General features: G+C 41.5%; 2 protein-coding genes across 2 annotated transcripts; one reads left to right on the top strand and one right to left on the bottom strand.

The window, feature by feature from the left end:
* Positions 1-669: 669 nt before the first annotated feature.
* Positions 670-7,664, bottom strand: LOC135493168 (ubiquitin-protein ligase E3A-like). Its single transcript, XM_064780190.1, has 11 exons — positions 7,432-7,664; positions 7,039-7,092; positions 6,433-6,752; positions 4,702-6,173; positions 4,290-4,434; positions 3,877-4,082; positions 3,377-3,541; positions 3,118-3,273; positions 2,853-2,926; positions 2,595-2,738; positions 670-2,261 (listed from the first exon to the last, which is right to left on the bottom strand). The coding sequence occupies exons 1-11, from the start codon at positions 7,485-7,487 to the stop codon at positions 2,141-2,143; spliced, it is 2,913 nt and encodes a 970-aa protein (XP_064636260.1). The 5' UTR covers positions 7,488-7,664; the 3' UTR covers positions 670-2,140.
* A 421-nt stretch (positions 7,665-8,085) lies between these two features.
* Positions 8,086-16,213, top strand: LOC135493169 (NF-X1-type zinc finger protein NFXL1-like). The gene is made up of 18 exons (XM_064780191.1): positions 8,086-8,223; positions 8,424-8,557; positions 8,868-9,071; positions 9,317-9,429; positions 9,696-9,826; positions 10,130-10,308; positions 10,553-10,815; positions 10,947-11,061; positions 11,390-11,505; positions 11,782-11,913; positions 12,036-12,126; positions 12,425-12,545; positions 12,748-12,907; positions 13,158-13,271; positions 13,551-13,682; positions 13,906-14,142; positions 15,005-15,202; positions 15,408-16,213. The coding sequence occupies exons 2-18, from the start codon at positions 8,425-8,427 to the stop codon at positions 15,633-15,635; spliced, it is 2,667 nt and encodes an 888-aa protein (XP_064636261.1). The 5' UTR covers positions 8,086-8,223; position 8,424; the 3' UTR covers positions 15,636-16,213.
* The last annotated feature ends 197 nt before the right edge of the window (positions 16,214-16,410 follow it).

Here is a 16,410-nt window from a genome sequence, read left to right as displayed (position 1 = left end):
ATGCGATTGACACATGAATGGACATTAAATTCATCATCCAACCTTCAGCGCCGAACCACGTAGATCTACGTGGCCCAAATCCTCCCTCTTTGAGCTGGTTATCGGAGTCTCCTGGACTTCATGAAAGAACTACGCCATCGTTATCTTCAGGGCAAGATAGGAACTGAAAAGACCAAACCACTGATCTTCGTGTTCGAAATCCCCCCTCTTTGAGCAGGTTATCGGAGTCTCATGGACTTCATGAAAGAACTATGCCATCGCCATCTTCAGGGCAAAGGACGAACTGAAAAGACCAACCCACTGATCTTCGTGGCCGAAATCCCCCCTCTTGAGCTGAGCTGGTTATCGGAGTCTCATGGACTTCATGAAAGAACTACGCCAGCAGGGCAAAGGACGAACTGAAAAGACCAAACCACTGATCTTCGTGGCCGAAATCCCCACATACAAAATAAAGCTGTTCCAACACCAGGAATTTTTAGGAGGTCGGGGATCTGAAAAGGGGATGTTTGGGAGTGAAACACTGGCGCTGAAGGTGTTAACCCTCCTTGAAGAAGGAGATCAACTCCTGTCATGCACAGATGAGATCCCGCTCTCATATGCAAGGGTGTCTTGTACAATCTTACAACAACACACTGCCAACTTTGCTAAAACAATGAGACACAAAAGTCGTTTTGATTATTTTAATCTTTATTATCTTTATCATATACGGTACCTTAGCTACAACTTATCAACAATTTTATCTTCCTTTGCATTCTAAACACAAAGTTTTATGTTTTGTAGGTAAAAGGCCAAATAATGAGTGTTGACCCCGGCACTAAATACCAATTCACATTCTTCTCTTGTTCTGATGCCCAAACCTGCACACATCTCATCGGACAACCCCACTGTGAACAAACTAGAGCTATACAGCAGAACATGGCCATGTTAATCTGTAGTTTGTCCATCGACGATACAGAACCTGCAGCATCGGGTGTCTTGTACAAATACATCAACACGTACAAACAATTAGCAACGTACCAAAAGATAAATTATTTCAGATTTATTGATTATCTATGGGTAAACATGTATTTTTGCACACCATGACCATGTAATGTGGTACTAGTTTAAGACTAAAGTGTCCAGTTTCAGACAAGATTCATGAATTCTGAACATGTCTCTCCCATCCCAATCCACGTCGTCAAGAAAATATCCACAGTTCAAAGCAGCAATATTTACAAGCATACACAAATTTAAACCCAACGGCTGTCCCACTCCAACTGGTTGCATTGACCTTATCACTCACTGCTCCAACTCAAGGATGCCAGTACACCTGACTAGGAAAGTCAAATACTGCAAATAAACAAATCTTTGCGGGAGTTGTATTCTCGCAGAGTTTGCAAATAAGCTGATGAGTCACAAAGTTTTGAATTAAACTTCACCTTAACAACTAAGTGGTAAAATAGTCCAATACATGTACATGTACATGTTCATGTACAAAACCAATCTCCAAAATATGTCAAGTGATCAGCCCCTGTACATACAACCAAGAATGTACACCAATTTTTTATACAACATAACAAACATATAAAAAACGTTCTTATTACACATATTATGATACAATGGCACAAGCACCAACGTCTTTACATATCACTCTACATGTTCTGTCATGCCATAATGGTGTGTTGTTTAGCATCACAGTCATCTGAAGGCCTTGTCCAGGCTACCTTCCTTTTGATCCCAAATCTGACCAGATTAAATTGTTTGAAGAACGACCTGTAGGTGGTTTTGTGTTTAGTTTCAGAGGGTTTTACCAAGTTGGTCTGCAACCAGGGCTCTGTCCTATTCTTCGTGAGGGCCATACTAATACCGACAAAGTCCAGCAGGAGGTGACTTTTAAAGCCAAGGTGCTACAGAAATCTTCACACAACCAAGCTAGTGGTTGAAAAAGAGATATGGCCACCATCAGCATTAGTGTTTAACACATCATATTACACACAATACCGTTTTTGTGGGCAATGTAACATAAAATAACAATGGTCTTGAGTGTGATATGCGGCCTGTTCTAATGTGGAGACAGGCCTTTACATCTTATTCAGATTTGGACTGATTTCAGACCACTAATGAACAGGACAGAGCCGAGTGTATTGTATTATGATTGTCTCTAAAGCATTCCAAATCCCTTAGCGTGAGTAACGGCCTTTAGTAGTCGTTCCTCGAGTTTCTCTTTGGATGTGTACTCGGGAAGAAGTAGCACGTTGAAGCAGGTGTGGGATGTTGGCAGTCTGGAATGGAAGAAGAGGCATGATCAGATGAAGGTGACGGGCTGGTGTATTTCAGCCATCAAAGTTTAGCTGGTTTGGTAGCATTTGCAAACTAGATCTGGTCTGTGCGACCTAAAAAGTTGTAAAATACAACTACAGTGGTATGCAAACCTGAATCTTAGCCTGTGCTGAGGTAACTGAAGATGTGGTCACTGGGCCAATCAACAAAACTGGTGTCAAACGGTTGTGGCACACAACTAAATGCCAACACTGAGCAAATGTAGAAGATGGAGATGTATTGAAGGCCTTATCAGGAAGTGTTTATTTGCTCTGCCCCAAAGGCAATGTTATTACCTGTCTGTATCTGGTCCATTCCTTGCGATAATCAGCTTGAGTTTTGAAAGGCCTCCTACTGGAATACGATCGCTTCCCGTAGTAAACTGCAGCAACTGCCGCTTCTGGTCATCACTAAATTTGTGTACAACTTCCCAGAAATACCTAGAAAATCAACAAAATATTTTACAATTTCAGACAAAAAGGTGTAAAATTAAAACAACAAGTACACAGCTCTTATCAGGGGTGGACAGAAATGATGATCGAGTATCGCCTTACTTTATGGTATTTGATTCTGATGTGTATCCGCCATCATAATCAGCTGCTTGCTCTAAGTCCTTGAAGTCAAAGTCCTGAAAAGTAACAGAAAAATCCTGAATTGCTTGATGAACAGATTTTACTTACAGAGCAAATATTGCGTGCGAGGTTATTCTCAATATATAGGTAACTCAAAGAGCAAACTTTACAGCATTACAGCAGTATTGGCTGATGACTCATCAAGAAAGAAAAGAAGAATGGAACAATTCAATCCCAAGAGAATTACCTTGCTTCCACAGACAAGTAGTTCAACTTCCTCCGGCCTGAACAACATCTTGAGAGGGCTCTCATCCGTCACCATACAGAATCCACGCTTGAAAGCCTTGAACTGTTTCTCCACAGACTTGTTCAGGAGATAGTCTGCATACATATCGGTAAATTCCTAAAAACACACAAATACAGAAGATGATTTAACAAAGTCAATTGGCAATTTTCTTAGTTAAACTCCTTTTTCTAAGATGTGCAAGATGGCAAATAAAATTTACCTTTCTATTTTCATTTGTCACAGGGACTTGTTCGCCATCTTTTTTGAGAACATGGGTCAGGTTGGTACCGAACACATCCTGGTAACTGATTTGGAACGCCTGCATGAATGTTTCCTCAACGTTTCCTTCATAGTCAAGCAACTCCTTCAGACTCTGGAATAACACCTGCCGAAGAAATATCACAAGTTAATGGAGTTCAAAATATTGATTACAAGGAACAGGAAGAATGTGAAGAGAAGTACTTTCAGACTATCATGAACTACTCGACTTAGTGCCTCAACTTTTGCAGGATACGTTTAAAAAAGTCATATTTTCACAGTTTATAGACACTAATGCATCTCAAAGGATTTCTGGGTCCATTGCATGATGGTTAAAATGCCTCAGGGAGGTCTGAACACTTATTTTTGATGAAAACGAATGGGGCAGCCCAAAGGTGGCACTATTTCTAACGTTTCAGCTTGACACATTCAAAGCAGTCAGGGAAGACAGTGAACACCTACGGGATGCGAATCCTTGAGGTCGAAAAACGTTCCTTTCTTGCCCATCAGCTTCCGATAGACGACCATAGGAAAGTGAACATCTAATATGACGTTGTTATATATGGCAAGACCAAGGACGATTCCAATGAGCGTGAATTGGCCGTCGTTCTCAAACGAGGTGGGGTTGAACCAGAAGCATCGGGTGTCTTCATTGTATGTGAACATGCCTGAAATCGACAACTATTGCTATTTAATCCATTAAAATAAGACAATATTTATTCAACGTCTTGGTTTTTGTAAAATATTTGTAGACCAGCAAGAGAATATTCCTGAGCATTGAGCAAAAAATTTGATCGATGTTGCTGCAGGGAATCTGGGAAATACTTGATATAAAGCTTGACTTCACTGATCAGTCAAATTCTTTTCAAACTTACCAAAATCTGGATTGAATATCTCCTCTACAACCAACTGGAAGAACTCTTTCTGCACCCCACCCTCATCAATGCCCTGCTCGCCATCAAATTCAACATAGAGCTGTTTCTTCAAATCAGCTGGGTTATCCATTGCTGCCATTTCAAGCTAGAAATGAACGAATAAATAAGAGTAAGTAGCCGCATTCAAAAATCCAGGAAAAACATCATAGACGCACTCTTCGTTGCTTTTTATCAGACCTTTAAAAGGTTTAAAAGCCTTTTATGGGCCTTAACTCAGGAGACATTGTTTTGCTATTCTGAAGTACAAAAAACGATTCACAACACTGGATGATTATCTGTCAAAAGGAAGATACAAATTAATCATTAGTCGACAGCCCATTCTGATTGAAAGATACATTCACTGAACACTCACCCCAACAAGTGCATCATCGATAATATGATCTCTCCGAATCCGCACCCGTAAATATGGCATAGAAGGTGCACCATGCACAATGCTTTGTAACCAAGAAGTCCTACGTTCGTTTATCATACGAATTCGATTGTCAAAGTACATGCCTAAATTTTTCGTGGCAGTTGAGAGAATGAATGAATGTGTCATGAAAGAAAATTTGCTCGCTACAATTCTGTAATGCATGAAGTCCTTATCCATTTCGATCTGATCGTTAAGTGGATCATTGATGAACTCATCCCAGGGTATCAAAGATTGTCTGCAGTCCAAGACTGATACCCCCAGTTCTTTTGCCAACGGGTCCTCCCATTGTTCCTTCTGTTCTTTAGGTTCATGTGCCACTGCCCCTTGCAGTAGGTCCTGCAGAGACTCACCGATTGATTCGTTCATTATTTTTTCTGCCGCGATTAAGTCAGGAGGGTCCATGACCCCGCCAAGAATGCTGGCGTAATAGAGCACCTTCATGACTCGTGTAGCGCCCGTTATCACATCATTATCATGTAGGTTATGAACCTGTGTCCACTGCCCAGTTATGACCTTGACTGTTATCATCTGATGTAGGGATTGAACCATCTCCTGTAAGCGAGCCTTGGGAAATTCGGACCAAACTTTTGCCAAGTGCCCCTGGGCTTTGACAGGTAAAGCACCAAGAGCTTTGCAGAAACTACCGAAGGCCTGTTCTAAATACTCCGGACTATGCAGGTCAGGTATTTCCATCACAATTATAAATATGTTAATATAATTACAATCCTTTTCATACATTTTCTGGTACCGCAGATCATATTCAATATTTCGCGAAAGTGAAATGAGTGCATTTATTAGTGCACTCTGAAACGGTTGATCAGGAATCCCAAACCAAACTTTATAAGTCCGTTTTAGCGACTCCAGATCTAACGTCAATCCATCTAAAGCAGATGACCTCTCTCCCAATGGCGTCTGGTCAAAACTGGTATTGGTTTCCATGGGATCACCCCGCTCACCCTGGTTTTCCCCGGAAAGTTCAATGCGCTGGATACCGGTCTCGTCAATATCAGAATGACCCGGTTCTGACGATTCTGATATCGTTTCCCACTGATCAGCACCGGATATCGCTGTACATGTAGTCTCATCATCAGACATCACATCTTTATCTGGATCTTGCAGTAGGGAGGCAGACTTTGCTTCCTTGGCACTATCCTCTTCAGTCGACTCGCTATCCTTTCTTTTCTCCTTTTCAGAATCAACACAGCCCCCACCCTCATCACTGCTCTTCTGCACCTCTTCACTTTCCTCCTCTGCAACTGGTTTCTTTTTCAGGAAACTTTTCGCCAGGGATTCTGGACTGCTGAATATCATACCCACAGTTTTTATCAGGAGTGACCAGTTGTCTGATGCTCGACAACCTTCAATGATCCCGAGCAGCTTTTCTTCATCAATGCAAGGAACTTCTTTAGGAACTGAAAAGAGAATTGAAGATTAGAGAACAGACATTTTAAAGCATCTCACAAGACAAGAAATATATACATGGGGTACGATTCTGGTGTGCACCTAATCACATACCAGAACCATTTCTTGTTCGGACACCTGAATAACAAGTGCTTTGTCTGAAGTTACTTAAATTCAGTGCAACTGATTTCATCATTGCTGACACTGACTATTGAGACAAGAACAGAGGCAGATTTAACGAAAAGAAACTTAAGTTTGGCCCTGGCATACCTTTTAGAACATGATCCCTGTAGCTGTTCCTGCTTCCAGCAGTTGAAGTTGAGGTCGATGGTCGGTCAGCTTCCTTTTCCTTCACATTCTCAACAGTCTCGGGCACTTTGGCAACCTTTGATGGAGGGTTACTTTCGCAGAGCTTAGCCTTCTCTTTGAAAAATTGCAAGGCCTGGACTGCCGCTTGATTACGGGTTATATTAGGGAGGACAAAACGACTACTGGAAGCACAATGTTCGTTGGTGCAGTCTGCATTGCCACAACCATCAGTCAGCTGGTAATAATACTTTTCTATGAGTTCTCTAGCCGCAGCACGCTTCCTAAATTTGTAGAAAAAAAGTCAATTTTACCATTCTTTACCATAATAAGAATACTTATTATCTTGTTCCCCTGAGATGCAATTTCAGGACACCACAAGAAGTGCCCAAAAGCTATAGGGCAATCGGTTAGGCACATTTAAGCCCTACATCTAGAAGGAGTTACTTTTAAACTAAACCAGGCCCATTGATTATTAAGGATGGGGTTTGAACTCCCCTGTACCGTAGTGTATGTATCCATCCCTGGTCTGACAGACAGATGGTTTGCTGGTTCTACCGGTATACTCACATTCTTTCAGTTTCAGGAGACACAGTAGAAGCAGAAGCTGGAGGTTTGGTGGCACTGGAAGAAATAAATCATAACATATAAAAGAAATGCGATGCAAGCTTCTCTTGGTCTAGGCCTACCCCTAACTGGTCAAGGCAAAAACCGGGTAAGCCAATTCGCCTTCATAGACGTCATAGTCTTCGAAATTCACCATAAAAGTATGCTATATACAGCAGGAATTTTGATGAGAAATGCAAATACCTAACCCGAACTGCGATACCAAAAACAACACCAAACTATTTTTTTAATCTAAATCTTTAGAATGGATGACATACAGACAAGGCATGTATAGAAATGTACAGGGACTGTGCAAATTTGCATGGTGACTATTCACTATATGAAAAAGCAGTTTACCTTGCGGCTGCTTCGTCGGCTTCAATGCCCTCTACACGCTTTTCGTCTGAACTCATAAGAAGCTTTAGCTATTAATCAAAATGTTTTCTCTTGTTTGACATCAACATATAACATGAAAATGAAAATGGGGAGGTTATTTTAGGTTGAACTGGAGGCAAGCATCTCAAACTTTTTTGCTGAAAATTTTCAGTTTATGGCGGATACGGAAATTGTGCAGAACTTCATGTTATTCGACCACTTTTAATTTACTTTCTATATCAAAATCAAAAGAACAAAACAAGTGAATGAGATTGATAATACGTATTTGCTTCAAAAGCTGTCTAAAGAAAGGACACATTTGTGATTTTGCTGCGTTTTAATGAATATCTGATACGTCGTCTCTTGAAAAGTGCTGTTGGTTTTCAGCATAAAAGAAATAAATTAAAATTTTGAGAATTCATCAAAGTCTTTTCTCAAAAAAAACAAATGACAGTATTGAGGAAAAAATATCTAAGATGAATTGATAATAATTGTGCAATGTTTTAAGCCATAATTAGACAAATAAGAAAATAAGAAGACGTCCTATCGCTCTCTAGAACCCAGGAGACCAGTGCCCGTAGTTAGCAATTACAAAATGTACATCGAAGGGCCCTGCAACCTGGGTTAAATTTGCAATATGGCTGCGCCCATGAAAGGGTCAGCCAGCATTTTTTCATATGTTTTTCTTTAGATTATCTCCTAATTCTGCAGTCTGAACTATTGTCATTGTTCAATTAACGTGTCCAGTTATTAAAGAAGTGTCAAAGCTCTGAAGTAAGTCAGTCGAGATGTCATAAGCTGTCCAGATGATTAAAGTAGTGTTACTGTTAGTTCTCTGTGTAGTGTGTTGTTGACGTTTGTCTGTTCACAGTGAGATGATTGATTGATAGGCCTGTCTATGACGTCTTAGAGAATGGTAATAAAGTGTTGAAACTTTCTTTATTTATTAGCAATTTTTTTTACTCATGTTGTAGTATGGATGAAAGGCCTGTTTACCTTGGCAGAGGGAGAGGAAGAGCGTCAACATTTGCTGGTGCTGCCAAAGATGCCGGCCCACAAAGCTTTGCCCATGGTCGGGGGAGAGGAAACAGTCATAATACTTTTAGTGGTAAGTCAAGAATTACGTACTTTTTGGTAAGATAACTTTGGGGCTAAAAAAGTAATGACGTTATGATGCTATGCCTGTCGCTAGGTTTTGGCTTGAGGGGGGGGGGGTCTCTTTTTGCAATTTACAGTCCAAAATTGTGGTAATTTAACAAATGCCACAAAAAATGCTACCACCTTGATCACCTTGATCACCATTCATTTCAATTTCATAACTTTGATTAGGAGAACTGATTCATAGTCAAGAAAATCACCCAATTGAATTAAGATTTGGTATAGGTATCAAATAAACCTTGCGTCCTTTATCATTCCAGGCACAAGTGCACCGAAAGAAGAGACAAGAAGCGCCGAAGAAAGATTTAGTGATGCCAGTGCAAAGATAAAAGCATCAGTCAATAAACACCTGAATAATTTGAACGAGGATTCCAGTTCATCAGACGAAGATGACGATGGTGAATACGAGCATCATGGTGCTAAGATATTGGATTCGATGGTGAAGTCATTTCCTGGAGGGCAAGGTATGGAAGGCAAGAAAATGTTAAACCTGATGCCATTGATGGTGTTAAAACTAAAACTAAAGCAGCTGTCAGTGGATTTTTGAAATGAAAAAATAGTTAATTAAGAAACTTGATATTCAAAAGCTCTCAGCTGTTGTCGGCTTTGTTTCCCCACAGCAGTGTTCCACCACCAGGGGCAGTGATCAGGAAAGAGGCAAAATAAATTATTTTTCATGTTTATTACCACAAGGTGTTTTTTTTGACAGGTGATGGTGATGCTAGTATCCTTGGTAACACATATGATGTCCTCCTCAACTATTTCAAGTCTGGTTCCAATGTCTGCCTCATCTGCATTGAGAGTATCAAGAAAACAGAGGCTGTAAGTAGCAGTGGTTGAGGGAGGGGGTCTTGGTAAGGTATAGGGCTTGTGATTTGCCTCAGCATTTGCACATCGCTTTTGACCTTGGGCAAGTCGCTTAGCTCCAATCGCCACATCTTTTGAAGAACAAGCATTGTCAGAAGAGAAGGAACTTTGACAATACATGTATATAGCATATAATAGGACTAAGTGATTCTACTGTATTTAACACCCAGACTGCCTTTCCACTTTTGTCCTCTCATCCTCTCTATCCTCTTTCTCCTCAGGTTTGGAGCTGTACCTGTTGTTATTGCATCTTCCATATCCAGTGTATACAGAAGTGGGTGAAAGATGGCGTCTACCAGCAGACGGCATTGTCAGAAGAAAATTTCCCAAATCGAGATCTGCCTTGGTTTTGGTGAGAAAACTTCTTTATTGTTACAAAACTTATTCTTTAGAAGAGACCTGGCGCTCTGGTCTCTGCTTGTCTGGCCCTTGGAAGATCTAAAACCAAATACCCTGGATTCTGTGAGTCAAGTCACTTAAACTTGCATGAATATGATCCAGATATATTTTACCTCCTCTCATTGTACTAATTACACTTGGCCATTTACCGGTACTAATGTACTTCACACATACATGTATATAGGCAAAGGTCAGATACAAAAACCCTGATGATGTTTTGAAGGACAGAGCCTGTAATATCTCCATCACTTTTCAGCCCCAAATGCCGCAACCAATATGAGCAGAGTGAGTGTCCCACCAAGTACATGTGCTTCTGTGGCAAGTTGTGCGAACCTAAGTTCGATCCTTGGTTACCACCTCATTCTTGTGGAGAGACATGTGGAAAAGCTCTCAAACCTTCATGTGGACATTCTTGTGTTCTCCCATGTCATCCAGGTGAGTGAAGTGTATGTTCTCTGTTCAGTTAGAGTTTAGATTTACCTCCAGATTGTAACCCCTTTTGATACTGGCCATGGTCACTAAGATACCGCAAGGATGTCCCCGATCGGTTATATCTAAGCTTCCCAGCCACCCTCTACGCAAGTTGCAGTGTAAAAGCATGTAGTAAAAGGATAGACAGGGATCTGGTCCTTTATTACAAGCTGTGTCATCTTTAATGTGTTATCTTATTAACTTCAAGGTCCCTGCCCTCCCTGTCCCAAGACTGTAAATGTGAGCTGCCATTGTGGACAACATTCCCCTCTGGCCCGGAGGTGCGGGGCCAAGGCATGGTCCTGTGGCAAGCCGTGCAGTCGACTTCTGGCTTGCGGACACCATGAATGCACGGTGCCGTGTCACGAGTGGGAGTGCCCACCGTGCCTGAAGACGAGTGACCAGAAATGTCTTTGTGGGAAGAATGAAACAAGTCGTGAATGTTCTAGTCCGGATTGGCAATGTGAAGAGGTGAGAGAAAAGAAATATAAGAAGCAAATTCAACTTTGCAAAAATTGAAAAGGAATTTTGCGGACAGCTATGTACAGTCTCTTCTGAGATTCTGTTTTATTAGACCTATATTTTCTCTTCTTCATGTTTAGGTCTGCACTAAAGTTCTCTCTTGTGGCAACCATACCTGTGAAGAGGTTTGCCATGCTGGGAAGTGTGGTCCCTGTCCGAGATCAGTTGACAGGAAATGCCCTTGCGGAAAGTCAAGTAAGTTTGTATGCATTGGGAACATTAAGTCTACTACAGTCCATCAGCACCTCTAAGGTCCTGGGGTTTAGAGCTGGTAGCTGGTACTTCTCTTCCTTGCTAGACTGTTCCTGGAAGTTTTCCATTAGGTTATTGATGACAAGTTCTGGACTGCTGGATATGGTAAGGCCTGTTGAGAAGTTTCAGATTAGCTGCAGAGATTATCAATTATGGCCTGTGTTGGCACATATTCAGCTCAATGCTAGCTAATCTTTTCCATTAAGTTTTGTCCCTCCCTAGAACTGGTTGATTTTTTCTTACCTAATCACCTGTGTTGTGTTTGTTGCAGGTAGTCAACTGCCCTGCACAGAAGATGTTCCAACATGTGGCGATACGTGTGAAAAACCATTAGAATGTGGACTTCATTTGTGTGCCCAGCGATGTCACTATGGACCTTGTGGCACAGTAAGTCATCAGGGAGATCGGTGACAAAGTGGTCAGAACACTGAACTCATAATCAGGAGGTTGTGGGTTCGATGTCTCTTGGAAAGATCGCCGCTGTTTTGTCTTTGCATCCTTGAGCAAGACACTAATTCTCAATTGCTTCATTCTTTAAATGAAGTGGTGTAGTGAGATTTGCATAAAATTCACAATTCACTGTTCAGTGAAATAATGTGGAGGGAATGACCTTTGAAGTTCTCGTTGTATTGAATGTTGAATGAATTCCTTCTTTCTTATCAGTGTCGTGAAATGATGATAAAACGATGTCGGTGTGGTGCCCGTCAGAAGGAGGTCCAGTGCTACAAGGACTATCAGTGTGAGACTCGCTGTAACAAGATGAAGGACTGTGGACGACACCAGTGTAAGAAAAAGGTGAGCTTAGGAATTCTATCTCATTGCTAGTCGCGTTATTTGGTCATAGCACATGGATAAAATTCTTTTAAACATATGATGACCAATCCCTTGACCAATGTAAGTCCCATCTTCTCTTCCAGTGTTGTGATGGGAAGTGTCCACCATGTGATCAGCAATGTGGCAGGCACCTCGGATGTAAAAACCATAAATGTAAAAGCAGGTGCCACACAGGTAAGTCCTACAATTGAACTCAGCCTAGGACTTGCTATAGGGTATTGGCATACCAATAGGTGGCACTGATTTTCACTCGGGTATGCAAGAAAATGATGTCAAAAATTTGAAAATATTTGTGTCACGTCTCGCTCATAATATTGCAACACCCTAGACAGTCAGCACCGAGTAGCAGTGGCAGTAGTTTTGTTCCATCCGAAGGCCATATGGTAGAGTGTCCAAATTGTTGATCTGCTACAAAGTGACATAAGCAAAAAGTTCTGTTGGAAACTGTGAATCGTCCATCTGTTTCTTTTAGGGCGTTGTTACCCTTGCCCCCTGACAGTTCAGGTCAAGTGCTTCTGTGGCCACACAGTCGTAAAAATTCCTTGTGGTAGAGAAAAAACAACACCACCGCCTCGCTGCCGGGGAAAGTGCAAGTATGTATTTTAAATTTTTTGAAAATTTGGCTATAAATGCAGGTGTTATTTTGGAATAATGAGTAACAGAACTGTTGAAAAATGAAAAAGCTAAGAAATGGCAGTGAACTGTCAAGTTGCTTCAAAATTCAGTTCTTCTGAGTTCCATCCTGCAACAGTTTTATAGTTATCAAACTAATCAAACTATTTTGGACTTCTGCAGGATACCGCCAACCTGCCACCATCCTAGTCGAGAACCCCATCGCTGCCATTTTGGGAATTGTCCGCCATGTCGGCAGACATGTGATAAGGATCTGCCCGAATGTGATCATAAATGTCCCAGTTCTTGTCACTCAGGAATCTTAGCTAAAGTGCAGGACAAGGTAAGAAATACTTTGTTGTTTTAATTGTAAGTCATGTACAAATGTTACACAGTGTCCACAGACTACAAAATTGCCCTGACTTCTCACCTCGGGGACTACAGAATGTGTCCAGAAGGAGCGGAACTGATTACTGAAGGAATGGGGATTGCTGGATAAACTTGCCCCAGCAGCAATCTTTGTGGGAGTTTGATGGCCAATATCAAATGCAAAGAAGATTATTTCTTCTAATCATATCGTCTTTGTTTTTCAGGTTGTAAGATCTGGGCCATGGGAGAAGCTGCCACCAATGCGGGTTGAGTCAATTGATAAACCTTGCCCCCCTTGCCAGGTTCCAATACAAGCTCAGTGTTTAGGGAAACATGAGGTGGGTGCTACTAAGTTTGTGATAAGGTGTCATTAGAGTGCAATCGCCCGAGCTGATCTACATGCACTCATTGGGAGTTTAGACCCAAAGAGTCAACACTGATGGTTTATCCTACTATAGACAACAAGCTCACAACCTCCCACTTATGATGACTGAAGCCCTGGACCATACCGAAGAGATGCTAATGGATCGTCAATTACTATGGGTGTAGGCTTGTGTTTATGGCTGGTAGATGGTTAAATATTGTTCATCACTCCTAATTGACTAACTTTGCTTCAGACTTGCTATTTGCCCTGCTCGGAGGTGAAGCCGTTTTCTTGTACCGGGCCATGTGGCCGTAAGCTGCCCTGCGGTAATCATTCATGTCGCTTGGAATGCCATGAGGTGGTTGGAGCAAAAGATTCCATGACGGTCAGTTAAACAGCTTGCTGTAGATGATATTTCTCAATATTTTAAGACAAAATGTGTAAATGTGTCAGTTTCCTTGTTTATTTTCTTTATAGAAAAGCATACTTACTTCAGTTATACATTGAAGAAACGGTGCATTAGGGAATAATTTTCACAGTCCACAAAACGAATCTTCGAGAGACATTTGTTTTGTGGGTACAGAACACTGTTTATCTTTTTATTTCAGAGCGGAAAGAATTGTGCTTTGTGTGAAGAACCATGTTCGAAGCCCCGAGCACCGGGTTGCGGACACGGGTGTCTACTTCCTTGTCATCCTGAGGACTGCCCATCATGTTGTCAGATGATCCGCATGCGATGTCACTGTCAGATTGTTGTCCGCCATATCGAATGCTACAAATGGATCGAATCGGACGAGAGCATGCGAGACGACCTAAAAGCGTGTGGTGGGCCATGTCCAAAAACAGTAAGTTCCTTTATTGACCTTAAATAGCTTGAATGTATATATATGAATATCAAAATCTGTGATTTAGGATTAAGGAATTGAACCCGAGGCGGAGGACCTTGGTTGAGTTACCAAGACACTCGAGGGTGGAGCTAAAATACAGTCCAAACCCGAGCCGACAGGCGAGGGTTTGGACGAAATTTTAGCTCCACCCGAGAGTGTCTTGGTAACTCAACCAAGGTCCGAAGCCGAGGGTTCAATTTCTATTCTAAAATACCTCAAACTTAAAAAGATAGGCCACGAAAATAACTTGAATATGTGCGAATTTGGCAAATTCCATCCATCGCCGGCCCGGCCGGAGCGCCGGTAGCGCCGTTGTTTACATTATGTTAGCGCGCATAGGAAGTCCGCATCGGCTCGCTCAAGTGATGCTAAAATCCGCGCAAATGGGCTATTTGGAGCGTTTTTCTCGGCAAATATGTGTAGTGCTCATTAAAAAACTTAGGGTGGTTGATGCTTCCTTGACTGATTTGTGTTTGAAGCAGTGTTTTGAGAGCCTCAAACTTCTGAAGTGAGGTGAAATTCCTTTGACGTGACGTGTGCATGGTTTCCACATTTTAGTGCAACCCGAGGGAACTTTGGTAGAGCATCTTGGTTGCGTGTCCAAAACACTCCGCTCTCAGAACGAGGCTTATGCAGTTTCCATTTAAAAGTTGACTTTACGGTACCAAGGTATTTTAGAATGTCAATCCTTAGAAATTGACCATACTTGATTGAGAAGAGTATGTGTCGTTTAATACTAAACTAAGTGGAGAAATTGCCAATGTTAACTTGAGCGGGTCTTTGGCACTCAATGAGTTGAAATTTGTATTTGTTTTTTCAGCTGGCATGTGGCCATCACTGCACTCTGACCTGCCATCCGGGTGACTGTGCTTCCAGTGAGAAATGTCGGGAAAATACACCGTTGCGCTGCCAGTGTCGGCGGAGGAAGAAGAACTTCCCATGCTGTGAGGTACGGAGTGGGAAGACGAAACTCCCATGTGACGAGGCATGTGAGAAGCAAAAGGAAAGCAAGAAAAAGGTACTTTTTATGCTGGTTTTTGAAATTCGAAAGAGCATCATAAGCTTATCAATGGGAAATTGCTACAAATTCACAGGATTTTCATTTGATATTTTTATTTTGCCGGTATTATAATCAGTGTCTTTGGATTCAAAAATCTGTTAACAAAAAATCAAACTGGTATGGCTTTCTCTTCACATTATGATCAATTATCTCTGAATTACAGGCTGCTGAAGAAGCTGAGCAGGCTAAGAAAGATGAAGAGTTGAGAAAGCAGCAGAAAGAACTTGAAGACTTTGAACGAAAGATGAAAGGACGGGGGCGTCATCGCCCAAGGAAGCAGAGGGAAGTCGTGGAAGAAGCTGGCTTCTGCAAGAAATATTGGAAATACTTCCTGGCGGCCATTATTGTTTTGGCTCTATCTGTTGGCGTTACTCTTATTGCACAGTCGTAAATGACTGTAAACTGGAAAATTTCCACGGCAAGAATTGAGGAGCTTCATCGCAAAATATATCTGTTTTTGCAAAGGCAACTGTTTGCTATATATGTATTCAGGAGCATATTAAGCGCAAAAATTATGTTTACGTTCCAAATATTGGAACTTTTTCTTACACTTATTGTCAAACAAAATGATGTCACTACATTACCATTACCCTTAGGATGTGATACATAACTGTGGCGTATTTCTTGTGTACTATCTTGTGGTTTGTATGTCATTTGATCAAAGTGTCATAAGTACTTATGATATTGAGAACAAGAGTAAAGGTCCTGAAGTCCTGATTCGGCTACAGCAGTGAATAGTATGGGAAGTAGCCAGCTTTCACAAGCATTGCATTAATTTATTTGAAAGTAGTTGCTTGAGCAATCAAATGACCACAAATTCAGTGAAAGCAGCAAAACGGTGATGGTAAACCGGTGCAAGTGGAGTTGGGCTTTTAGTGCTGTGCTAGTCCTTGATGGTTAAGGTGTTAAGTTGTAAAAAATCTGTTGTGAAGATTTCGCAGGAGGGAATAAAACTGTTTTGTGATTCAATTTTTGTTGCAATGTTCTTATAAGTTCTTTGCCCCCCCCCCCTCCCTATAACAACACCAAAAGAAATTGGCTTCCCACTACAGCATACATTTAGATGAGTACCAGCCCCCCCATTAAGGTACAGGCTGCGCTATAGTGGCAGTATTGAATTCTATTGAAGAAAGAAGCCCCCTTCCCCAGTCTTACACACCAAGTAC

This window comes from Lineus longissimus, chromosome 9 (genome assembly GCF_910592395.1).
Source record: "Lineus longissimus chromosome 9, tnLinLong1.2, whole genome shotgun sequence".
NCBI classification, from domain to species: Eukaryota; Metazoa; Nemertea; class Pilidiophora; order Heteronemertea; family Lineidae; genus Lineus; species Lineus longissimus.
The sequence above is the reverse complement of the archived record's forward strand: the minus strand, read 5'-3'. Positions and strand labels throughout refer to the sequence as shown.